The 25,963-nt window shown below is 31.1% G+C and overlaps 5 protein-coding genes across 6 annotated transcripts in view; 4 read left to right on the forward strand and 1 right to left on the reverse strand.

Moving 5' to 3' along the window:
* LOC140919985 (uncharacterized) overlaps positions 1-1,149 on the forward strand; it is a 3,759-nt gene extending 2,610 nt beyond the window's left edge. The window contains exons 5-6 of the mRNA XM_073367282.1: positions 73-700; positions 749-1,149. Of these exons, the coding sequence (XP_073223383.1) occupies positions 73-700; positions 749-1,149 (1,029 nt within the window). The remainder of the gene's footprint in view (positions 1-72; positions 701-748) is intronic.
* Positions 1,150-1,297: 148 nt separating this feature from the next.
* On the forward strand, positions 1,298-1,921 carry LOC101490921 (uncharacterized). Its single transcript, XM_004497494.1, has one exon. The coding sequence runs from the start codon at positions 1,298-1,300 to the stop codon at positions 1,919-1,921; it is 624 nt and encodes a 207-aa protein (XP_004497551.1).
* Positions 1,922-10,508: 8,587 nt separating this feature from the next.
* On the forward strand, positions 10,509-11,388 carry LOC140919986 (uncharacterized). The gene is made up of 3 exons (XM_073367283.1): positions 10,509-10,935; positions 11,023-11,175; positions 11,273-11,388. The coding sequence occupies exons 1-3, from the start codon at positions 10,509-10,511 to the stop codon at positions 11,386-11,388; spliced, it is 696 nt and encodes a 231-aa protein (XP_073223384.1).
* Positions 11,389-11,524: 136 nt separating this feature from the next.
* On the forward strand, positions 11,525-12,100 carry LOC140919987 (uncharacterized). Its single transcript, XM_073367284.1, has one exon. The coding sequence runs from the start codon at positions 11,525-11,527 to the stop codon at positions 12,098-12,100; it is 576 nt and encodes a 191-aa protein (XP_073223385.1).
* Positions 12,101-16,458: 4,358 nt separating this feature from the next.
* On the reverse strand, positions 16,459-20,324 carry ARF10 (auxin response factor 10). Of its 2 annotated transcripts, none has more exons than XM_027333901.2 (4): positions 20,119-20,324; positions 18,087-19,238; positions 16,791-17,662; positions 16,459-16,696 (listed from the first exon to the last, which is right to left on the reverse strand). In XM_027333901.2, the coding sequence occupies exons 2-4, from the start codon at positions 19,221-19,223 to the stop codon at positions 16,627-16,629; spliced, it is 2,079 nt and encodes a 692-aa protein (XP_027189702.1). In that variant the 5' UTR covers positions 19,224-19,238; positions 20,119-20,324; the 3' UTR covers positions 16,459-16,626. The 2 variants fall into 2 exon arrangements, with proteins under 2 accessions (XP_027189702.1, XP_004497510.1); XM_004497453.4 differs by having other exon boundaries at positions 19,418-20,324.
* Positions 20,325-25,963: the final 5,639 nt, after the last annotated feature.

The raw sequence follows: 25,963 nt of genomic DNA on the forward strand, positions 1-25,963 counted from the left end.
CCACAACCAGAAGAACCATATGAAGTTTATTGTGATGCTTCTTTACAAGGGTTGGGTTGTGTACTTATGCAGAACAAACAGGTGGTAGCATATGCTTCAAGACAGTTGAAGGTGCATGAGAAACATTATCCCACGCATGACATGGAGTTGGCTACAATAGTTTTTGCACTAAAAATTTGGAGGCACTATCTGTATGGGTGCAATTTTGATGTATATAGTGACCATAAAAGTTTGAAATACTTGTTCGACCAGAAGGAGCTTAATATCCGACAGCGGAGATGGATGGAGTTCATCAAGGATTATGAGTTCACGTTGCACTATCACCCAGGAAAAGCCAATGTGGTGGCTGATGCCTTGAGTAGGAAGCGGGCCCAGTTGTCATCAATAACATTGAAAGGATTAGAGTTGTTAGAGAATTTTCGCGACTTGAATCTTAATATGGATTCTTTGTCGGGAAAAGTACAATGTGGAATGACCGTTGTAGATAATAAACTAATGAATGAGATAAAAGTCCTTCAAGTGACTGATGAGGCTATTCAGGGGAGACGGAAATTGGTTGAGACCAGCAAGGCTCCCGAATTTGAAATGGATCCAGATAACATCTTGTGGTGTAATAAACGTATTTGTGTGCCGGATAATGCAGAGTTGAGAAAAACCATTTTGGATGAGGCCCACAAGAGCAAACTGAGTATTCATCCTGGTACTACAAAGATGTATAAAGACTTGAAGCAAAGATTTTGGTGGCCAGGAATGAAGAAACAAGCGGCGGAATATGTGGCGTCTTGCCTGACTTGCCAAAAGGCTAAGGTTGAACACCAAAAACCTGTTGGATTGTTGCAGTCATTAGATGTACCAGTGTGGAAATGGGATAGCATATCTATGGACTTTGTGGTGGCATTACCTAAGACTCAGAAGAAATTTGACTCCATTTGGGTGATTATTGACAGGCTCACAAAATCCGCACATTTCATACCTGTAAGGACTACTTACAATGTATCAAAGCTTGCAGAGATTTACGTTGCGGAAATTGTTAGATTACACGGGATACCATCTAGCATTGTGTCAGATAGAGATCCAAAGTTCACTTCTCGTTTGTGGGGAGCATTGCATGAGGCATTGGGTACTAAATTGAGATTGAGTTCTGCTTAACCCTCAAACCGATGGTCAAACTGAAAGGACTATTCAGACATTAGAGGATTTGCTAAGAGCTTGTACATTAGATAACAGAGGAAGTTGGGATGATCTATTGCCCCTCGTTGAATTTACCTATAATAATAGATATCATGCAAGCATCGGTATGGCCCCGTACGAGGCTTTGTATGGGCGCAAGTGTCAAACTCCCTTGTGTTGGTATCAGGATGGCGAAAACTTAATCGTAGGGCCAGAGCTGGTGCAACAGACTACAGAGAAGGTGCGTCAGATCCAAGAGCGGATGAGAACAGCACAGAGCAGGCAGAAGAGTTATGCTGATCGACATAGGAGACCCTTAGAGTTTCAGGAGGATGAACATGTATTCTTGAGAGTGACGCCTACTACTGGAGTTGGTAGGGCATTGAAGTCTAAAAAGCTTACTCCGAAGTTTATTGGACCATATCAAATTCTTCGACGTGTGGGTCCAGTGGCGTATCAAATTGCTTTACCACCGAATTTAGCTAATTTACATGATGTGTTCCATGTATCACAATTGAGGAAGTACATTGCAGATCCATCCCATATTATTGCCCCAGATGATATTCAATTGAAGGAGAATTTTACCTTCGAGGTCCCACCGATAAGCATCGCTGACAGAACTACCAAACATTTGAGGGGAAAGGAAATTCCGTTGGTTAAGGTGATTTGGAACCAGACAACTGGGGATGCTACTTGGGAGTTGGAAGAGAAGATAAGAGAGCTTTACCCATACCTTTTAGAGACCTCTTAGTTTCGAGGACGAAACTATTTTAAGGGGGTAAGTATTGTAACACCCCCTTTTTTTAATTAATTAATTTAAAATCATTAGTTTTGTTTATCCTTTTATTAATTTAGTGTGACGATAGTAAGATAATTATTCTTTGAATGTTTAATTATTTGATAAAGTATTTTCATATTAAATAATTTATTATTGGGATTTTTATTATTGACTAATTAAAACTCGTAGAAATATTTGTCTTAGAGTGAACAATGACCAAGCCAATTTTGACTAAGTCAAATTTAATCACTCACACTACTATTTTTATAACCATATTTTATAAAATTTAATTTATATTGTGTCCATTCAAATGTGTAACTAGCAAGAATAAATACATGAATGCCAATTAATTCTTAACGGTTGGTCATTGAATGGCATTATTCCAATTTAATTCCTTATTCATGTGTGCAATTAAACTCAATGAAGAGAATTATTCATTCTCTCTGATCAGCTTTATGCCTCCTTTATTAGTCACATACACCTCTCCTTCTTAGGACACGATTAAACTTACAGTAGAGGAAAATAAGTCATAATCACTCACACGCATTACCAACACTACATTCATCTCAAATATTTTCTAAGCCACTCAAACAACCATCCTTACATTCCCTAGCTTTTTGATCGGAGCTATAAACTTTTATTCACCTTGGTGAGACTTTCGAGGGCTATATAGTGGTACGTGGAAGGAAAGCGTCCAAGGTAAGGGCTTTTCCCCATGCAGAGTTAGGTTAGATATTAAATTAGCGATTCGTAAGATATTGATATGGTGTCTGAATGTATTAAAAGAAAAATGTCGATTTTATTTCCGTCGTAAAGAAATTAACTATCATGCTTTGATTGTTTCTTTTGAGTAATATCTCTATTTTGATGAAATTAATTATAGAATTATATTTTATTACCATTCCTTCATCAATATGTTTGTTGTGAAAACGTTCAATGCCATACATGTTTTAGAGTACTTACTTATAAAGTTATAATTTTTATAATGATGTAGTCATTAACATGTTTATTATGATGTATTTAATTTTAATCCTTGATTCTTGAGTATTTAAATTTTAAAACTTGACTTTTATGAACAATATACGTGTTTTGATGAAATTGATGAAAAGTTTATTTTTCATTTACCAATATGAGGAAATTGATTTTTGAATGCATTAATGAATAGTTTTCTTTGTGGTTGCCTAAGTGGCTGGTTATTTGTGTATGATTTTTCTTTGTGGTTGCCTAAGTGGCTAGCGATTTGTACATTTTCGAACATCATTATCATTGTCATGACATACCATATGCATCTTTGTGGACGCCTTAGTGGCTGGTTTAATTTTCCCCATTGGTATGGGTGACTTCTGTGTGGACGCCTTAGTGGCTGGCTATATCCGGATCATGTATGTTTAGGACATGCATAATTTGCATACAATTTATTGTCATTGTTATTTTTATATAATTATTGATTTTAAGGTGAGTTACTACTTGTTGTTTAGATATATTTTATAATTTTTGATACACCTTATGAATTATAAAAATCATTTTCTCTAAATCTTTTATTACAAAAAGATTTTATATTTATATTTTATGGTTGTTAACTTATTATTTGGTCTAATTTTGCCGTGGGATGAACTGACCCCTTACACCAACATTTAGGTACTAACGATCTTGAAGGGTTGCATGAATGACGTTTGCTTGGCGCACGCGCGTGGGAAAAAGGGGTACTTTAATAAAATAATAATAATAATGTTTGCAGTGATAAAACCGTTGTGATACAATTTCTAAGTTTGTTTATTTTTCATCGTTGATTTTTAATAGAAATGCGGTGGCGGGGTCCTTCTGCTAGGAAAAACTTGAATTATTCTATTTTTAAGCGAACATTTTCTACAATTAATAAATTGTCTTTACATATAATAATATCCGATAAATCGCATTGTGGTATTTTTTTAAAATGGAATCAAACTATTTACTAGAGAAATTTTATTTATTATATGATTATCTACTTTAAAAAAAAATTAAGCCGTTTTTGAAAGAAAATAAATATTTTTAAGTAATGTCTTGGATCAAAATCTGGGGCGTTACATATGCCAACAACTAGCTTGATTAGACCAGACTTAAATCAACATCAACCATCTATGGCTCAGTCCATTATTGTTGGTGTACTTAAAAATGAAATGCAATTTTAAAACATGTTGTCGTCAATACCACTAATTAATAATTTTTATGGTCTTTTGTTATCCGGTAATATTCCACCAAATTGAGTAAATTGCCACTAATTGCCCCTTGAAATAGTAGGGGTTGAGCATTTACCCCCCCTGAATTTTAAAATAGGCAAATAAAACTCTAAAACTAAGTCTTCGGGAGATATAGTCCATCAGCTAGTTTGCTCCATTAATAAGGTCGACATTGACATTAACTGCTTACATGATGAGTCCGGCTGTTAGCAAATTCATTGCCACTTAAGAGATATGTTAATTTTTTCAATTTTGAAAATACGATGGACTAAATTCCGTGATTTTGAAAACAAAATTAAAACTCATTTAAAAAAAAAAACTGAAACTCTGCCAACATTGCAACAATAACACTTTGATGTATATAATCCATTCTTGTTCTTCTTCCTTAATTTTATGTCTACTACTTCTATGAACCTTCATTTATATAATCCATTCTTCTTTCTCATTCATGATGTTCAAATTGTAGAAAACGATAGAATCATAAACTACTTATTATGCTTCCTCCGTTGGTGAGAATTTGAACACGATGATTCATAATTGTCATTGTGAAAGAAAAGTTGGTGTTAGAGTTAGTGCAACTAAAAAGAACTTTGGAATATAATTATTTTCATGCCCTTCTCCAATTTCTCTAATTTTTTTAAATGAAGTATATAACTGCAACTTCTTGATATGAGTTGATGAGGCTAAGGAACTAGATTTGCTTAATAGGGATACATACCAAGATGTGTGGAAGGCAAAGTTGACAGTTTGGTAAGAAAATCCTCAACAAAGGACAATAGAGCTGATGATGTTTAGAAAACAAGAATGATGGACAAACTGATCTCATTATCTAAGAACCATGGAAGTGAAGAGGTGTGGCAGACAATGTTGATGGATAAAGTTTAGTCATTACAAAATTAAGTCAAAATATTGAAGTATATTTTGGCAATAATGTTTATATTTTGTATTTTGAACCAATGTTATGGAAGATATTAGTTTGAATGTGTTTATGTAACATTACTTTTTGACAATAAGGTTTATATTTTGTATGACTAGTCTCATTATCAAAGGACTGTGGAAGTGAAGAGGTGCGGAAGAAAAATTTGATGGACAAAATTAAGTCATTAAGAATGAAGTCAAAATATTGAAGCATATTTTGACAATAAGGTTTATATTTTGTATGACTAGTCTCATTATCAAAGGACTGTGGAAGTGAAGAGGTGCGGAAGAAAAATTTGATGGACAAAATTAAGTCATTAAGAATGAAGTCAAAATATTGAAGCATATTTTGACAATAAGGTTTATATTTTGTATGACTAGTCTCATTATCAAAGGACTGTGGAAGTGAAGAGGTGCGGAAGAAAAATTTGATGGACAAAATTAAGTCATTAAGAATGAAGTCAAAATATTGAAGCATATTTTGACAATAAGGTTTATATTTTGTATGACTAGTCTCATTATCAAAGGACTGTGGAAGTGAAGAGGTGCGGAAGAAAAATTTGATGGACAAAATTAAGTCATTAAGAATGAAGTCAAAATATTGAAGCATATTTTGACAATAAGGTTTATATTTTGTATGACTAGTCTCATTATCAAAGGACTGTGGAAGTGAAGAGGTGCGGAAGAAAAATTTGATGGACAAAATTAAGTCATTAAGAATGAAGTCAAAATATTGAAGCATATTTTGACAATAAGGTTTATATTTTGTATGACTAGTCTCATTATCAAAGGACTGTGGAAGTGAAGAGGTGCGGAAGAAAAATTTGATGGACAAAATTAAGTCATTAAGAATGAAGTCAAAATATTGAAGCATATTTTGACAATAAGGTTTATATTTTGTATGACTAGTCTCATTATCAAAGGACTGTGGAAGTGAAGAGGTGCGGAAGAAAAATTTGATGGACAAAATTAAGTCATTAAGAATGAAGTCAAAATATTGAAGCATATTTTGACAATAAGGTTTATATTTTGTATGACTAGTCTCATTATCAAAGGACTGTGGAAGTGAAGAGGTGCGGAAGAAAAATTTGATGGACAAAATTAAGTCATTAAGAATGAAGTCAAAATATTGAAGCATATTTTGACAATAAGGTTTATATTTTGTATGACTAGTCTCATTATCAAAGGACTGTGGAAGTGAAGAGGTGCGGAAGAAAAATTTGATGGACAAAATTAAGTCATTAAGAATGAAGTCAAAATATTGAAGCATATTTTGACAATAAGGTTTATATTTTGTATGACTAGTCTCATTATCAAAGGACTGTGGAAGTGAAGAGGTGCGGAAGACAAATTTGATGGACAAAATTAAGTCATTAAGAATGAAGTCAAAATATTGAAGCATATTTTGACAATAAGGTTTATATTTTGTATGACTAGTCTCATTATCAAAGGACTGTGGAAGTGAAGAGGTGCGGAAGACAAATTTGATGGACAAAATTAAGTCATTAAGAATGAAGTCAAAATATTGAAGCATATTTTGACAATAAGGTTTATATTTTGTATTTTAAACCACTGTTATGTGACATATTAGTTTTAATGTGTTTATATAACATTATTGCTGGGAAATATAAAGTATTCAATTTGATATATGAAATTTATAAATTATAAGTAAATAGGTCCCCAAAGGATTACAATTACAAGCAAATTAGTCCCCTAGGACATTCTTTTTCAAAATAAACTAAATATTGAAAATCAATAATGAAGCTAATTTATTTCTAAATAAGTGTCAATTCTATCATCCAAAATATATCCTCTAAATAATTCCAAAAGAGAGATTAATATGTAATAGTGTTAATTACATCATCCAAAATATAGAAAAACATAAACAAGATAAAAAAAAAATGATTCAAAATGTTTTATTTTTCAACTGCTCCATTCTTCAAATGTTCGCTCATAAGTTTACTACCTTAGATTTGGAGGTCGCATCCCTAGATTATAAATGAAATACATTAAATCTGGTACATTTGTTCTTTAGCTAGACTTATAAAATGACAGTCTAATGGCTTATTAAATCTGGTGCATTTATTAGTGGTAGTGTAGGTCTCGTGATGAGTGGTGTTGTATTTATGAATAGTGGTGTAGGTTCCTTGACGAGTGATGGGATTTTACGAAACTCATTAAGGTATATAACTAGTTCTCTAAGTCCATATGTTTTAACCTGCAAAAATCAAAATTAATTTACATAAATCAGCCCTTGGAATTGCTCAATTACTAGCAATTTGGTCCCTACAGGCATATTAAAAATTGCAATACAGTCCTTGTGTATCTCCTTGAATATGTACCTCTTGTAACAACACTTGATCTTCATGAGCGGGTCCAGATTGTGAAAATGTTTCATATTGACTTTGTCTCTCTTGTGCCTCAATTTGAGAGAGAAAATTAGAGACATTGAAGAAATCAGTGATCAAGCTTTTGAGATAACAGTAGAAAAAATGAGAGGTAAAATTGGGGAAAAAGAAAACCAAAAATGGGGAAATTACTTTTCGCAATGGCATGCAAAGAATTATCTTCCAATGTTCTTTTTAGTTTGAGCAACTCTAACAACAACTTTTTTTTTTTCACAAGAACATTTGATAATCATCGTGTTCAAATTTTCACCCCATGAAGGAAGAAAAATAATTGGTTTGTTTATTTGTTTATTTTCTATGATTTGAGCATCATGAAAGAGAAAGAATAATGAATTATATAGATGAATGTTCTTGAAAGAGGAAGATATGAAATCATGGAAGAAGAACAAAAATGAATTATATAGATAGAGATGTTAATGTTGCAATGATGATAGAGTTTCAGTATTTTTTTTTAATTGAGTTTCAGTTTTTTTTTTCTTTTCAAAATCGAAAAAATTAGTCAGTGTTTCTAAAATCGAGAAAATCAGTCCCTCTCTTATCTGATAATGAGTTGGCTAACATATGGACTCGCCATATAAGTATTTAACATTCACGTCAACCTCATTAATGAAGCAAACTAATGGAGGAACTATACTATCCGATGTCTTTCAATTTCAAGGTGTTATTTGCTTATTGTCAAAATTTAGGAGATAAATGCCTTACTTCTATAATTTCAAAGGAAAAATTATAATTTACTGAAGATGGATTATTATGATGATTGATGTATTTGAATAATTTTTTTATTTTTATTTTTGGTTTTGCGTGAAAATTTTAAACATTATTATTTAATTAAAGAGTGTTTTATTTGTTGTTTGGATGATACAATTTATTAATTTAAAATGTTTTATTTTGTATAGTAATAATAATTTGTTTAACTGTTGACAATTTAATTATTGTGAAGTTTTTTTTCTTCTTTTTTATATATATAAATATATTATTTTTCAAATTATATTTTCATTTTTAAATTATATTAATATTAGTTTATATATATATATATTATATCATATTTTTTAATATTAATTTTGTATTTTTTAAAATTATTAGTTTTTAATAAAGTTATTCATTTGTGGAGGTCAAAATGACCACAAATGAGTTTTTTATTTTATTTTTTATTTGACAACACAGTTTGTAGCGGCCTAATTAACCACAAACTTAAATTTTTACTTTTCAAAACAAATTGGCTCATTTGTGGGAGCCTATACCATTAGAAATTTGTGGTTGTCTTTCTCATCACAAATTTGTGACATCCAAAAATTAACCATTGTGGTTGTCTTACTTATGGTCATTTTTCTTCTTTGTGGGGGATTTTTGGACGCCACAAAAAGCACGTTATTCTCGTAGCGATTGAGTTAATTGAAGTAATATATGTTGAAATAGTCTCACATTTCTTAAAAATGGTGATCAATGCAATATACGAATTTAATTCTTTATTATAAGATGCATTACTTGTAAATATTTAAGTGGGTGCATGTACATGGGGCTAACGATGTTTGAGAGAAGTCTACTTGTTGTAAATTTTTTCACTTAGAGTTGTATTAGTTGTTCTTAGATGAACTGTGATTTTTTCTCTACTTTTAGAGTTACTACGTTATATTCTTGTTTTTTTATATATAAATTTTTATATGTCTATTTTTTCGAATATCTGGTATCAAAGCTTTGGTTCGGTACAATGAAATAGAATCTTAGAGTGCTCTAAGGTTGCAACATTGTCTGATCTTTCACATTAGAAAAAAAGGGTGATACTATGAAAATATTTTGCCTAGAAAAGACTTGGTACAAGTGGTGCTTTGTTACTCATCTATCTTTCCTAGAAACCTACCTGATACCTGATACATGGTTACAATATCTGTTACAATATGTAAATAACTGAAGTAACAAATTCTACTCTGAAGTTAGATGTAGAGAAAAATTTGATGGAAGAATTAATTCTAGTTTGTGTAAAATTCAAATAAATAATTTATAGATACAATTGAAATTACATAAGATGTTGAATAGAACATAAACATTGATTGACATTGATTCAAAGTATATTGTGAAATTATATTGATTGTTAAAGAACTTTATGAGAAAGTCAACTTGAAAGTTGCACTTTAAATTTTTAACTTGGTTTTCTGCATGTAGAGGAATTTCTTTGAGTGGTTTAGTTTTAAGTAAAAAATTCTTTAAGTAGTTTAACTTCAAGAAGAAATTATTGTAGTGATTTAGTTTCATGTAGAAAATCTTGAAGTTATTTAGTTTTAAGTGAAATATATTTTTTATGGTTCAATACTCTAGCCAAAATGAACAAACTCAACATGTCCACAATGTCTCCCAACAACTTCATCACGAATCTCTCCCAACAAGTCCACAATGTGATCTTCCACTTAGTGTCCATTATAATATCAATGAGGAAGAATTGGGTGATTATAGTGAAAATGATGAAACATACTTCGATGAATCATATGGTGATTCTGACGATGATGATGTTGATGAAGATATGGAAGCAGAAGATCAACCTATCCCACCTGTATTCGATCCACCATTCCACATGAAAAACATCAATCTATCCACCGCAAACCAACCAACTGAATTTGATCACATGTTCATTGACGAATTCCCAAATTTAGGTGGAACTCTTGAAGTTGGAATGAAGTTTCAGAACAAGGATGAATGTGTACATTGAATCAATCGTTATCATATAAAACAATCATTGAATTTTGTGGTGCAAAAATCAGATTTAGAAAGATACGTTATTATTTGTTCACATCTAAATGAATTGTGGGTGATTGGGAAATTGAATGTGCCTCATACATGCACAAATTATGCACTATCACAAGATCATACAAAGCTCAATTCTAACATGATATGTGCAATTATAATGCAAGTTATGAGGATTGACCCTTCAATCAAAGTGAAGGTAATTATTGCTCAGATTCAGCCTTTGCATAACTACACAATTAGTTATAGAAAGGCTTGGTTGGGATAATGCAAGTTATGAGGATGGACCCTTCAATCAAAGTGAAGGTCATTATTGCTCAGATTCAGGCTTTGCATAACTACACAATTAGTTATAGAAAGACTTGGTTGGGAAAAAATAAGGCAATCGAACAAATTTATGGCAATTGGGAAGAGTCTTACAATCAACTTCTACGATGGTTATTAGTTATGCAAACGTTTGCTCCAGGAACCATTATTAAAATGGAAACAATCTCAGCTTATAATGAACATGGTTTGATAAATAAGATGACAATCTTTCATAGACTATTTTGGGCTTACGTTCCATGCATATCGGCATTTAAATTTTGCAAACCAATTGTACAAGTTGATGAAACTTGGTTATACGGTAAGTATAAGGGAACTCTATTGGTAGCAGTTGCACAGGATGGGAACAACAATATCATTCCCATTGCTTATGCTCTTGTGAAAGGTGAGACAAAAGAGGCTTGGAGTTTTTTTTTTTGAGAAATTTGAGATCACACGTCACTCCACTAAGCCAACATTTGTTTGATTTCAGATAGACACGAATCTATCAAAAGTGCTTACAATAATCTGAATAATTGGTGGCAACATCCTCCATCAAAGCATGTGTTTTGCGTCCGACATATTTCACAAAATTTTACAAGGAAACTTAAGGATAATGCTTTGAAGAACAAGGTTATTTCTATAGGTAATAATTTAATTCTTACTTCTTATCATTAATTAAAAATTAAATTACGAAGTTTTATAATTAGTGTAATAATGCATTGTCTACTGTTTCAATACAGGTTACTCATCAATGAGTCTACATATCGATATTATCGCAGAGAAATTGCATCGTAAACTCAGAAGCTTTGAAATGGTTAGACAATATACCGCTACGAGATTGGATTCAAGCATTTGATGGAGGTAGCCGTTGGGGTCAGATGACCACCAACCTTGTGGAGTCAATGAACGCAGTATTAAAATAACCACGCAACCTTCCCATTATTGCTTTGGTCCAATCAACATATTATCAAACAGGTACACTATTTCCAACCATGGCAAAACAACACGCATCAATTTTAGCTTCTGGTCAGGTATACACAGAAAAATGCACGACTTTTATGAAATCGGAAATACGTAAATCAAATAGTCATAGAGTCGATAGTTTTGATCGAAGCAACCATACTTTCATGGTCCACGAGACAGTAGTTCCAAAAGAAGGGCGACCAATAGGTCATTTCAGTGTAAATCTTCCTAACAAGTGGTGCGATTGTGGAAAATATCAAGCTAAACATATGCCTTGTTCACATGTGATAGCAGCATGTTCTAGCATCAAATATGATTATTGGAGCCTTATATCTGATGTGTACAAGGTGGAAACAGTACTTAAAGTCTACAGTGAAGCGTTCCAACCGATACCAAACGAAGGATATTGGCTACAATATGAAGGTGTTAAGGTGTGTCACAATCCACTAATGCGGAGAGTCAATAAAGGTCGCTCAAAGACCAAGCGCATTACAATAGAAATGGACACTACGGATAGAGTCCCAAGAAAGTGCGGATTATGTCGGATATCTGGTCATACTAAGAAATATTGTCCAAACGCAGCTGGCACATCTACTCAAAATTGATGTATTTTTTTCTTTTAATTTAATGTAATTTTATTTTAATGTATTAATATAATTTTCTTATTATTAATATTAAAATTATTATTATTATTAAAATTATTTTTTTAATGTATTTTTTCTTTTAATTTAATGTATTTTTATTTTATTTTATTAATAGAATTTTCATTTTATTATTATTATTATTAAAATTATTATTATTATTCTTTTTATTATTATAATAATTATTAAACGTTATATAATATTATTAAATTAATTATTTTTATTATTATAATATTTTGTATTTTTTAATGTTATAATTATTTTTAAAATATTTAACAATAATAAATATAATATATCCAAAAACAAAATTCAACAAAAATAAAATAAAATTAAAACCTAGTAGGAGGTCGCATCCCGAGGATGCGACCATCTAATAACGTGGAAATTTTTTTGCATCAGCAGGTCATTTTGGTATTATTTTTTAAAAGTGGGACATTTTGGTATTATAATTTAAAAAAATAGATATTTTAAAAAAAAAAACCCAAAAAAAAAACACTTTAAATTTATATTTGATTTAATTTCTTATTTTCCAACTCTTAATGTAGTTTATCCGTCTGATTTTCCAAACTGTAAATACGATAGCCATATAATTAAGCGAACGTAAGAGAAGTAGCCTAATTAAAAACACAAAAGAGATGTCGTTGATAATACGGTTTCAAGTCACATGATCCAACTCAAGATCTGATGAATTATAGGGATCCTCATGTTTCGGATTCTGTCTCAGTAGCATATACTAGTTGTCTACCACGAATACTACTATATGCTTGAACACAGAAGCTTCTTGCATGTTTCGACGAATTTCTTTTGCAAAAACATTTCCATACTCATTTAATACAGTTTAGTTTACTCATTTAATACAGTTTAGTTTCTACTTCAAATTTCTAGCCTATGTTCAAATAATTTAAAGAAAATAATAGAATAGGAGATTTTTTGTACAAATAATATAGTCCTAGGATTTCATCCTCGTTTCCTTGCCCATATACGTATATCAAATTGCAGCAATTAACTATTAAGTCTTAAAAATGGATTGTCCATTCAGCTGATAGCGTAGGCCATGTAATACTATAGCAATGAAAATTCAAGTTTGCTCTTTTTTGTTTTTAACAAATTTAAATACACTAATTATGAAAATAAAAAAAAATAATACTTTTAGAAATTTATGTTGGTAAATAATAAGACTTTTAGCCTTTAAAAAAAAAATTATTAGAAACTTAATTGCTATTTCTTCTTGTCTTTTGTTGTCTATGTATGACTAATAGAGATTATTATAACGATTTTTTTTAATAAAAATAATTTTTTATTGAGAACGACATACTTATTTTTTTCAAAATTAAAAAAAAAGTTTATTTTTTATAATTAATAACGGTAATAACCATTTTACAATTGTATTTCAAATAAGATTTAAACTCTATTTCAAAGTCAAGTTGTTATTATTATGTTGTAGGGATAAATTACATCTGTGGTCCTTTAACTTAATTTCAGGTACTGTTTTAGTCTTTTATCTTTTTTTTTCCCGACTTGGTCCTTTATTTTAATTTTAAGTGACAATTTGATATTTTATGTTTTAAAATTTCAACAATGTTATCCTTTTTTATACAAAAATTAAAAAAAAAATTCAATCAAAACTCATAAAATTAATTATATTCTTCAATATAATACAAATTTCATCAAATTCGTAACGCAAATCTTCAAATAAACTCATATTTTCATACTTTATTTGATATTTGTTAGGAATAAAGGACTAAATCGGGAAAAAAAAGATAAATGACTAAAACGTTACCTGAAATTAAGTTAAAGGACCACAAATGTAATTTAGCATATGTTGTAGAGTAAGGAAGCGTCAGAGCAATAATAGATCTAATGTATAAGACCTACAATAGAATTTGATATTATATATCAACTCAAAACCTTAAGACATTAAATATATGAGTCACCACTTTTATACATCCAATATTTAATTCATTCATAGTTGATGTAAGACCAAACAACTCACACTTTAATTCAACAATAGTAACACATTGACTAAAATGAACTAAATATACGATATATAAGAGTTGTGACTTATATATTTATTGTCTTAAAATTTTTTGTGGAAATATAATGTTAAAGTCTCTTGTAATTATGAAATATTTGACTTGTTGATCTTGTTATGATATCACTATTGTATTATGAAGGAAGCCCAATAATCCTCCACATTAGACTAAAAACAATTACAAATTAATTGAACATCATATTTTCATCAAAAACCTTTAAGTCAAGGTTTATAAATTCTCTCATTTACATGTCGTTCAACCTTTAATTTTCTAAAAAATGTAAGGCTTCTTATTCACACTAATTAAATAACATTTTATAATGAATCTCTATGTATACTTCTGGCTAGCTACCTATATCTAATATCTTAGTGCATTTAATATTAAAAACTAGGGATGAAAGAACATAGTAATTCCATGTTAACAAATAGTGTGTGGATATTAGGCTTAGCGTATTCAAAACTTAAACAACCGGTGAAACAGTGGCAACAAGAAAACAGCCCGGTCGCCAACACGCCGCAACACATGCGTAAACCCACCGTAGATGACGTCACCCACACGTGAAACTATTGTATTATTATTGTCTTTTTTTTCCTTTACCTTTACTTTACCATGCCATGCATGGCCCCACCTTCTCACGTGTGGCAGGTTTATCTACTTAATTTATGTTACTATCGTAGATTCGTATATAATATAATAGTAAGGCAATTAATGGAGTAAACTATCTTATAGTTATCAATCTTCAATTAGTGTTTCAAAGTTAGAACAAAATTTTAACAATAATTCTCAAAATTACAATTAACTGTTTTTTTTCTTCTTCTTAAGATCAAAATAATAACATAATTAGTGTCGATTCAACGAATTTAACTTTAAAACATATATTTATATATATTTTTTTAATTTTATCAAATTAACATCAATTGAGAAACTACAAAGATCATTATCTTAAAGTAGTATCGTTAGTATCTTGAATGTATATATATTTTATATTATCAGTTAATTATAATTTATCAAATCATTAAAATTATTTAATTTCATATAATTACTTTAAATTTACACGTGTAGATATTTATGCTAAAAATGTATAACTTTTTAGATTGACAGTAGATAATAATTAAATTCTTATTATAAATATGAAACAAAATATATTGATTTAAGAGTAAACAACGTCAATAATATTAATTAGAGGATACAATATTAAATAATGCAATTAAAAATAAATATTTAATATTACATTGAAATTGAAAGTTGAAATGATTAATATTTTAAGTTAATTTTTTTACTAATTGGGACATATAGTTATCATTTTTATTAGTTGTTTTGTTATGTGTAGTCAAATAGGGATGTGTCCTCTGCTTTCCAGCTCTTCCTTTCTTATTACAATAGTTAATGTTGTTTGTTTAATGTTAGTAATATTTTATGGGTGTCACGCTCCGAATCTAACATTGTTGACTTTGTATTTGACAACTTTGGTTTTGCAATCCCGAGAATCCCTAACATAGATGTTACATTAATTAATATAACTATATTAAATTAAACTCCCCATACTTTACGCCATCAGCATGAGACCTATGTTGGTTGAATTTTCCGGTTTTGATTTTTAGGTAAGGAAAATTCCATGCTTGGAATCCTGGATCAACCATTTTCATGACTTCTTCCATGTTGTTGTTTCATGCCAATGTCTTCCATGTGTCACGTTATTAGAGTGTCATATGATTCGTGATGTGTGTAAAATATACATCTTGCCGTGTGAAATATTTGATACTTGACTATGCATGATGTCGATGTCACTATGTTTTCTCCCTTGTGATTAGACTTTCAAACATATTAAATATTTTTTATCTTTTTAAATTTGTTTTAATTTTCTCTACCCGATCCCCCAAGAAAATATCAATTGGGAAAATTAGGGGTTCATCCAAACATGATGTGTCTCTTCAAAGGAAACTTGTTCACGTTTTTATTTTTTATTTAATTTCTTCTAGCTTGTTGCTATTCACATACTATATGAAATATCCAATAATGCACCAATTTCTTACCAACCAAAATAAAAACATCCATTAAATTTTTTAAGTGATTACATTCATATTTTTCGTCATAGAATTGCATTTGATGCAAGATAGATTAAAGTATACTAATAAGGTGTCAACAAGAAGACATATGTGACAAATTACAATCACTACAGAGGTGAAGGCTTCAATTAAGTACTCAAGTTGAATACTTGTGATTTTTTCCCTTCACTATATGAAAAGTTTAATGATATTATTTATTCTCTTCCACCATAAAAACAACTCATTGAAAGGAGAAATCAAGAATGCAATATTATGTTAATTAAATAAAACAATTAAACTCTTGAGTTATGATCACTACATTAAAAATTTCAAAATCCAAACATTAGATCACTCTGTCATCTTCTAAATCAAAAGGATTTCATGAACAAGCTGTACAAATTAAAAGAATGGTTTATTTGGCACCATTGTGGCTACTAGAATCCATTCGAATCGTCAACCTCCTCGCCGTTCTCGTGAAGTTACTGCAGCAACATCAAAAAGATTATAAACAAATATGTCAAGCTCAAAAGATATGACAAAATTCAAGATGGTTGTGATTGTGATTGTGATTCCTACCTGAATGGTTCATCTCCAATGTGTTTCACCGCTCCTGATATATCGCGATAGAGCACGCGATTTACCTTCTCATGTTTTTCTATACCAAACATGTCTGCCAGTTTTCTGTATAGCTCATCATAAGATCCGAGCGAAGAGAGGTCGATTGTCCGACCTACATCTTCCGATTCCATAAAAACTTTACAGTGATCAGTCTCCAAACTCGCCTCGGTTTCTCGCCGGTTATCTTTGTACCATTGGTAACTCTGAGAAATATTACTCATTTTTTCAGCATTTCCATCTGGTAAATGATTTCGAGTAAGAACCGGTGAGACTGTATCGGTATCGCCAGAGGTGCTTAGAGAGATCTGTTGCTCGGTGAGAATTTTCTGGCCGAAAAGCACAAGCTGAGGTTTCTTTTCATCGTTAAATTTTGTCGAAGACTGGTTAGAACTTGCCATAGATAATAAACAAGAGACATTCTCACTCACGCTCGACTTTTGCAACATTAGGTTATTAGAGACACTATGCGGTGTAGCAGCATGATCAAAAGGCAGGAAACCAGCAGAAAATAGACCTGACTGAACTTTACTGAGGTGGAAATCCGATATCGGACGACCATAATGAGCATGCCTGGCTCCCTGCATGCCAGCAGGTGTACTTTCGGGTAGACGGCCGAATAGGTTGTTAGGATCTAGAAGGTTACTAGGAAATGTTGGTGGCATCGAAATCTGGCCGTCGAGGGGGAAATCGGGATGCTGTGACAATCTCAATTTCTTCCTTGGCTGTGAGAAAGGTGAAAGGTTTATGGAAGGAATATTTGCTACTAATTCAACCAACCATGGATTCACCCTTCGCACATTTTGTAGTAAATCTGGTTCATCCCATTTAACCTGCAAAAATAACTTGAGAGAATTAGTCTTGTGTAGACAGATTATTAACAGAAGCACATTCTTAAGTGGATGCATAAACAACTTCATAGAGTTCATAAATTAGTACTTCAAATTATCCCAAAGTAAATTTAATTAGCAATAAGCAACTGCATAAGTTTATAGTTTCTAAATTCTAATATGACTGAATGCAAAACTCTTTCATGTATCCATAGTGTAATGTGTGAAGGATACAAAATAAATGTTACCAGAAGCTATTTTATTTTTCAGTCTAAAATAAATTAAACATTAGCAAGAGTGAAGTATTGTGGATAGACAATTTAAGAGATCGCCTGTGTTTAAAGCGCTAATCACCAAATTTAAATTTAAGTAGTATGCAAATTTCTGTTATGTTAATTAACATCAAGTTTAATAGATATGATGTTACCTGGAGAAGCCTCCAAGGTGAATTAGGCCAAAGAAGTGGATCAACAAACTGAACTGCAGAAACAATTCCCATAAACCAACTTATTCGAGATGAGTCCTCGGTTTCGAAGGCCATCTTGAATCTTATTCCGGAACACCATCTAATCTGCATTGCCGCTTCTACTAAGGGTGCTTTTACACAAAACTCAGGCGTGCTTGCGCGAGGGTAATAAACAACCTCAAAAGGTTGCTTATTAGCAGCTAGAGTTACAGCTTCAAGAACCGATTCTGGCCTAACTTTCGTCCTCCCGGTCATATTCGCACTTGAGTTCAAACCATTGCTATTGTTATTGTTAATGTTTCTCATCATTTTATTCTCATTCTGTGTAAACCAAGGAAAAGGATAATTTTCTCCTGCAGGATTCCACCCTGATGGATCCTCATGTCCACCACCTATACCCTTCTTCGCTCGTCGAATCCCAACACAAAGATCACCATTTTCCGCTCTCAAAAAAACAATGGAGTCGCCAGCAAGAAGCTTCTTATGATTAACAAAAGTACTCCAACCAGTAGTCAAAAGATGCCGTCTCGGCGTCCCCCTATAAATATGCCTAAATTTCCACGTCTCTCCATGAACATCTTTCGCCAAAATGTTCTGGAGAGGCGGGTCGGCTGCATAGTCCAAACGAGGGAAAATCGTCTCGGCACAATACCTAGGAACAGAAAACCCTCCACCATTGTTAGCATCAGATTGAGTCAAAGTCTTTGCAAATGAAAGAACCTTATCTTGATTATCAGAACCATTACTAATCCCTCCAGCAACAACACTATCATTTTCATAATCAAAAGCATCATCATTTCCACATCCACTCAAAGGAACAAGCTTAAGCTTAGCATAAACCTCATCTGATTCAAGATCAGCCATATACTTGATAGAAACAACTTTGCATGGAATCAAAGGTGGAACCTTTGGACAATTTCTGAAATTAACATGTCCACATGCATGTTCAGCATGACCTTGAGGAAAGTAATAGACTTTACTGTTAATTGTTGGCATTTGAACCATTCCACCTGCACAAGCATGCCATAGTTGAGGATCTAAATACCTTTCCACTGATTCTGAGTTGTTATTTTCCCTTGAATCCATTAATGTATTCATCTCAAAAAACTTTCACTGCAAAATTTTTGCAACTGTATTAGTTTACCAAATTAAGCAATAGAAAAATTGATGACAACGAATAACACAGTACTGCTTGCTACATACAAACACAAAAAACAAAATAAAAAATAATTTTTATTTTCAATGAATTTATTAAAAAAACGGTAAAAGTTTTATTTTTATGAATTTCCTACCTGAAAAGTCATATATAATATGAATGATCACAGCAACCGCTAGAACCAGAAGAAAATTGTGTGCCACGTGTCCACAAAATTCAGAAAAAAAGTCCCAGTTACACACAGCTTCACTTGAGATTCTTAATTTTTCTGACAGACAAATTCAGATATCAAAAAAAGTTTTTTTTTCCCTTCAATTTTGGTGTCAATTAACTTCTCTGTCTCCAAAAATTTGACAACATGAAAACCCTAATGTGTTTTACAATTGAAGATGTCAAAGGGTAGTTTTCAATGAATCAGAATGGCCATGTTTATCAAAAATTGAAATTTCATGAAAATAATTCATACCCACCAATTTTTTTTTTTCTGTTCTGTTTCTAAACAGAGGATACTTGAAACAGAGAATTTGAAGAAAGGGTTGGTGAGAAAATGATAAATTTACAATTGAATTATTATTGCAAAAACATGAAACAGTTCAAAAAAATAACACAGTTCAAGATCCAGGACATAACAGTCTTAATCACTGTCCTGTCTCTAGAAAAGAAAATTCAAAAGTAAAAAAAAAAAAAAAAAAAAAAAAAACTAGCTACTAACAACACAACAATCTTTATTCTGTGCAACAAGATCTTCTTCAAACTTGAGAATATATCATAATATATAAGAATATAAGAAGAAAATTGTAAGATGTAAAAAGAAGAAGAGAAAAAAGGAGAATTTACAAAAGAGAATCTTTGAGGGGATTCAAAAATTCAAAGGAAAGAGATGATGGCCGACATGGATACAGAGATAAGAGAGGAAAGGTAAGAGAGAAAGGAGAGGCTTTTTGTGTTATGGATGATGCAATGAAATGGTAAGAGTCCAAAACAACACACGCACTATGACACCACACAACACATGAAAACTAACAGGGAAAATAAAAAGAGGACTAGTTTACTTTAACAACAAAAATATCAAAAGTGTGGTGTATGTATGTAGCAGTGGACTTTAGTAACATTATTAATTATTAATGTGTGGGACTCTTTGTTTTCTTTTATTTAAGAATTATTAATTATTGTAGAAAAAATATTTATTGTCAATTGGTTCGGTTAGTAAAAAGTTGACTCATACAAATATTTAATAGTTCATTGTTGAGTCACGAAGAGAGTTTAAAGGTAAGATAATGTGAGACTTTTAACTCACATTTATTATACAATAATATCTCGCTCAAGTGTGAGTCTATTTAATTTTGTTATGAACTCTTACGCAACAATTTCTTCTTAAGTGTGAGTCTATTTGTTAACCCATTAAATAAAAGATTTTTTCATTTATATAACACCTGTCTCAAACAGAAGTTTTTTCATCCATATCCACTTGCATTATCGTTGACCGCCATATATCAACGGGACATGTCGCCCGAACATTCTTAGTCAGGAAGAATTCCGATATAAGGAGTCGCTTCATTTAGTAACTAGATTTTGATATAATTATTGGATCATGAACAAAGTCTAGAAGATCATCTACATTAGATCAAAAGCAACTACACAAGTAAGTTAGATATATAAGACTTTTAAGTCAAACTTTTAACTCAAATATTTTAAGTGACTAAATTATTTTTTTGTTAAATTATGAAATTGTTTTTCTTATTAACTTTTCAATTTTATTTCTTATTTTGCTTTCTTGTAACTTGGAAGTTTGTTCTTTACCTTTTTAGTCGGATTTGAAAAAGTGAATTCCGTATCTTTAGAAGCCAGCAAAACATTTAAGATATGTGAATGTGAAAGGAAGTTGAGTTGTTAAATTGTGATATCCGATTTCAAAATTTATTCTAATTAGAAAGTGTTATTTTTTGGATGGAAAGTAAACATTTTTTATTAAATAAAAAAAACAGTTTTTTAAGTGTGCTGGGAAGAAGATTAAATATACTTTTTTTCCTAATAAATGTAAGCATATTTGATGTTTTATAAAATCTAAGATTTCGAGTTAGTTTTATTAAAAAGTAAGAAATAATAATAAGCCAAATAATATTCAAAATTGGAAAATATGATATAAATTTTTTATCAAAATATATATCCTAGAGGTATTTTTAAGCCAAATAACAGGGGGGGGTGGATTTTTTAAATAGGAATGCTCATATTCAAATTGATTTAAATAAAAATCATAAACTAATTTTAAAACACTAAAAATAGCATAAATATGATTTGATATTTTTTAATACTTATCCATTTCGTTATTAGTTTGAGATGTTATACTAATATATTCTTTAGACATAAAGATGTAATACTAATCTAGTATCTATTGATTTTAATTTTTTTTAAATAACACTTATTAGTTTAAAGTAATTATTTTCTTGCTATTTTATATTTTAAAAATTAATTGATATTAGTAATTAACTCGTAATATTAGTTTTTAATATGTAACAAGTTAGATAAGTTGATGTTATTTAGATTTTAATATGTTACTTTTTTTGAGTTGTTTATCTCTAAATGACTCTAAAAATCAACATATCAGTAGGAAGTAGATTCAATAGGCCATGCAAACTCCAAACTTTTCATGCTTAGTACTCAACTCCCACCCCAATTGAATCATGCTATCTTTATTCACTGTAAGAAAATATAGGATTTATTAGTGATAAATTTCTAGCTAGATGTTTGTCAGAAAACCTTAATGATAGTTGAGATAATATGCATTTGATCCTCATTAGCTTCTGCAAATAAAAGGATATCATTAGCTTATCCTCATACACATTGAATAGGGTTCCAAATCCCTTTATCAACTGCCATTCCATTCCATGTTATTCATTATATACGTTGATGTTATTTAACTTGCATGTTATTTCTTTTAGATTGAAGTTGGTATCAATAACAATAACCCAAAATCTATTTTGATGATAAAGTTTATAAGAGATCAATGTATTCTCTAACACTTGTTTAAGTGTGTAGGAAAAGCTTTTTAAGATTTTTTTTTTAAGAATTATACGATGGTATCCTCTAGCGAAAGTCTTACTTGTGTTTCAACTATATATGGAACTGGATCCTCTATTTTAAGAACACAACTTTTGCTCATGTGTATATGGTGAACAAATCTCAATAGATCATATGGTTTATTGTCATCTCGGACTTAGATTTTATAATGTTGAGAGCTACATGAAAAATGACATTATAGAAAAGGATGATAGTACAAAGTTTTGAAAGAAAATAAGATAAGTTCGTAAATGCTCGAATGTGGTACTATACATGATGTGGTCGTACTATCTCAAAGAAGCTTGGGTTTGTAGATCTTTTCAATGGTCATATTTTTAACCTATTGTAAGCTTTCTCAAAGATATAAAAAAGACATCTTTGTCGAAGAGAAACGACTCTAGAGAAAATACTTATGCATCATTTTTGAAGATCTTTTTTACGTACTTCTCCATAATCACTTTGCAAGATAAGAAAAGGAGTTCGAGAGTCATTGAATGTGCTGAAAACTTCATATTCTTTCTTTTGGATATTTTTTCATTGTATTCAAGCTTGAATTTTTTATCTACTTAGTGATAGTTAAATGCTTCTGCTTCACGAAACTTTATAAACATGTAAAATTGTCCAATAGTGGCGTCTTCCTCAAAGACTTGACTATATTAAACAAAAGTTTGAGAATACTAGATTGTATTCAGGCTTAACAAAGTATACTCTTGTCGTTTTTAGTCCGTGTTACTCTTATTAGAAATCCTTTAGGTTGAAGGGGTCGGATTTGCTATCAAGTTAATAGTGAATCAATATAAATCTTATATGTAAGTATCTATTTCTCTATTACTCTTTTATTTCACAATTATAGTATTTATTTTTCAAAAGAGTTTTTTCAGCTTCCATTGTTTTCAAAAAGGATTTTAACTCAAAAGTTTTCAAAAAGATTTTAAAAACACAATTCAATCTCCTATTTTTTTGTATTTTTTACGATGTTCAATTGACATCAAAGCGCAATTTTTTGACTAAGCATTTAATAGTGTGAGAGAAAATGTTCTTGTGTGAAAAAATATCTAACAAAGGAAATCTACCTCCTATGACTAAATGAAGAAAAATAAACCATCCTCCAAAATTTAAAAAATATAAATTCAATGGGATGTATGAAGGCGATGATTGCAAAAGAACCAACCAAAAAAGATGGAGCACCAATTTCAAGTAAAAAGTGGAATGACATCCAAAAAGAAGGGTTCGTGTTAGAATGTAATGCTTTGAAATGGTTGTATTCATTAATAGCAAGAAATAGCCAACTTTGTCTGAGATCATCACATAGATCAAGATAGTTATGGGAAAACATATCCATCATCCATTCGAATCGACCCAGCCAAACCTAAAATCCTCATCCATTCGAATCGAGATCCCTTAAGTCCCTTCTACATTCACCCTAACGAGAACCATCGCTCGTTTTTGCTATGCCGATTCTTGAGGGTTCAAATCAGTATGGATGAGCACGCACCATGTATCTTCCCCTTAAAATGAAGAACAAATTTGGTTTCATCGATGGAACCATCTGAAGTAACAATGTCGATTTACAAGGAAGGGGGGTTTGAATTGTAAATGCACCTTTTAAAAATTCCTGTTAAAAACTTAAGAAAATAACTCAAGATTGATCTTGGTTGTGAAAACAGAAAACGGAGAACGTTCTTGGTTTTAATTAGAAAACGGAGAACGTTCTTGGTCAGTAATTTAGTTTATGTATTTAACTTGATAATCAATCAAACTGAAAGTAAATAGATAAGGGAAGAGATACCACACAATGATATATCATGGTTCACCCAACCCGGGTTACGTCCAGTCCTCACAACCGTGAGATTTTCCACTAAGTGTTTAAAACAAAGAACCTTCTTAGTTTTACAGCACCTAGTTCAGATCAGCCTTGATCTGCTACAAAGTTAAAACATTTCCACCCAGAAAGGAGTTCAATCAAGTCACCTATCAACCTTGATAGGATTTCTTACAATCTACCCAAACTATATTAAACTCTTATAGTTTGAGTTTTACAATAATGATGAGATTGCTTTTTTAGAATCTAAGAAGGCTCAACACTTGTTTGAGTTCTGATTCTTTGACAGAAAAATACACGAGAATGATTCTAGGAATCGAATCAGAAAAATCAGAATTGATTCAATGTATGTGTGTGAGAGAAATTAAAGTATGATTGAAATGAGTAATTAATTTTCTTAGTACTTGAAGGTCTGATTTTTCCTTGAGCTTGGCCTTCTTTTTATAGACTTTTTAGAGCATTTAATAATGGTCAAAAGAGTAGTTGGTAGTGCTCTGTTAGATTTGACCAAAACCAATATATTTGAATAAATATATTCCAGCTTTTGAACTTTGTTGACTGGGCTGCTTTCTTTGTTCTTGGTCAGATTTATCTTGTGTTTAATAATCCTTGAAGCTTCATATGTAATTATTGATGTTACAGCTTCGATCTGGAGCTTTGATTCTGTCCAAAACAGTTTGGTAAATTATTATAAACTTCAGCAGAAGTAAGGAAATCAAAATTGAAATTCTGCAGAAACAGAGATTGATAATCAATATGGAGACTGATCTGGTCATTCTGGAGAAAGATGTTTGCTGCTGAAGATCAAGTATAACAAGCTGAAGAATGTTTTATTAGTCTGGAGGCTGGTGTTGTAGTGCTGTCCAGATTGATCAGAGTGTTGTCAAGAATGTTCATATCTGTCTGGTCTTGCTAATTCGTGATCTTCTCTTTTTGTGATTCGAATGCCTTCTTTGAATAAAATGGTTCCTACTTGTTCCTTGCCAAGTATTGATAACATTAGCATGAAATTCAGAGGCAAAATCTTCTTTGAACTAATGGAGATGGATTGATTTTGGAGCTGTGACAATCATTCCACTGATGTCCAGATTGATCAGAATGCTGTCAAAAATCTGTTGGTCTTGCTAATTCATGATCTAATCTTCTCTCTTTGTGATTTGAGTAGTTTTTTTGAATCTAATCATCTCAGTTTGTTCCTTGTCAAGTGTTGATGATATAGATGTAAAATCTAGAGACTAAAACTTATTTTAACTAGTGGAGATTGATTGGTTTTTGAGTTGTGATGATTATTCTAAAACTGGATAACATTCTCCATTTTCCAGATTTTACTAAGAATTTTATCATTTCTTGTTTGTTCAGATTTTGCTTTTCATGCTGATTTATTCTTGCTTTACTTGGATCATATCTTTGATTAATACACTTAAACACACATGTTAAATACCAAAACACTTAGAATCATAATTAACATTCTTAATTAACTTTTTGTTTGTTTTCATCAAAATACTAAATTGAGATTTTGTCTCAACACCATCAAGAAATCAGATCTTCAAGATTCCACTTATACGACTTGGAAACGTTACAACACCCTCGTCATTTTTTGGCTTTTTCACTCTATTTCTCATGAAATTGTCAGTAGCATCCTTTGGATTTTTGGCTTCAATTTGGCAAGAACTCAATCAAAGATTCTAACAAGGTGGTTTTGTAAGAATTTCTCAAATTACTTCTTATCTTTCCTCTCTAAGACAATGTGATTCTTTTGTAACCACTTACTTCATTTTGTTAAAAAAAATCTCCATGAACTTT

This window comes from Cicer arietinum, chromosome 4 (genome assembly GCF_000331145.2).
Source record: "Cicer arietinum cultivar CDC Frontier isolate Library 1 chromosome 4, Cicar.CDCFrontier_v2.0, whole genome shotgun sequence".
In the NCBI taxonomy this organism is placed as follows: domain Eukaryota; kingdom Viridiplantae; phylum Streptophyta; class Magnoliopsida; order Fabales; family Fabaceae; genus Cicer; species Cicer arietinum.

What these genes read in the sequence shown, in the direction of transcription:
- LOC140919987 (XM_073367284.1), top strand. Translation starts at nt 11,525, where the DNA reads ATGGCAAAACAACACGCATCAATTTTAGCTTCTGGTCAGGTATACACA.
- LOC140919986 (XM_073367283.1), top strand. Translation starts at nt 10,509, where the DNA reads ATGGACCCTTCAATCAAAGTGAAGGTCATTATTGCTCAGATTCAGGCT. An exon ending in TGCTTATGCTCTTGTGAAAG is followed by an intron (nt 10,936 to 11,022) that starts GTGAGACAAAAG and finishes GTTTGATTTCAG; the next exon opens with ATAGACACGAATCTATCAAA. An exon ending in GAACAAGGTTATTTCTATAG is followed by an intron (nt 11,176 to 11,272) that starts GTAATAATTTAA and finishes GTTTCAATACAG; the next exon opens with GTTACTCATCAATGAGTCTA.
- LOC101490921 (XM_004497494.1), top strand. Translation starts at nt 1,298, where the DNA reads ATGGCCCCGTACGAGGCTTTGTATGGGCGCAAGTGTCAAACTCCCTTG.
- ARF10 (XM_027333901.2), bottom strand. Translation starts at nt 19,223, where the DNA reads ATGAATACATTAATGGATTCAAGGGAAAATAACAACTCAGAATCAGTG. An exon ending in CACCTTGGAGGCTTCTCCAG is followed by an intron (nt 17,663 to 18,086) that starts GTAACATCATAT and finishes TTATTTTTGCAG; the next exon opens with GTTAAATGGGATGAACCAGA. An exon ending in ATTGGAGATGAACCATTCAG is followed by an intron (nt 16,697 to 16,790) that starts GTAGGAATCACA and finishes ATGTTGCTGCAG; the next exon opens with TAACTTCACGAGAACGGCGA.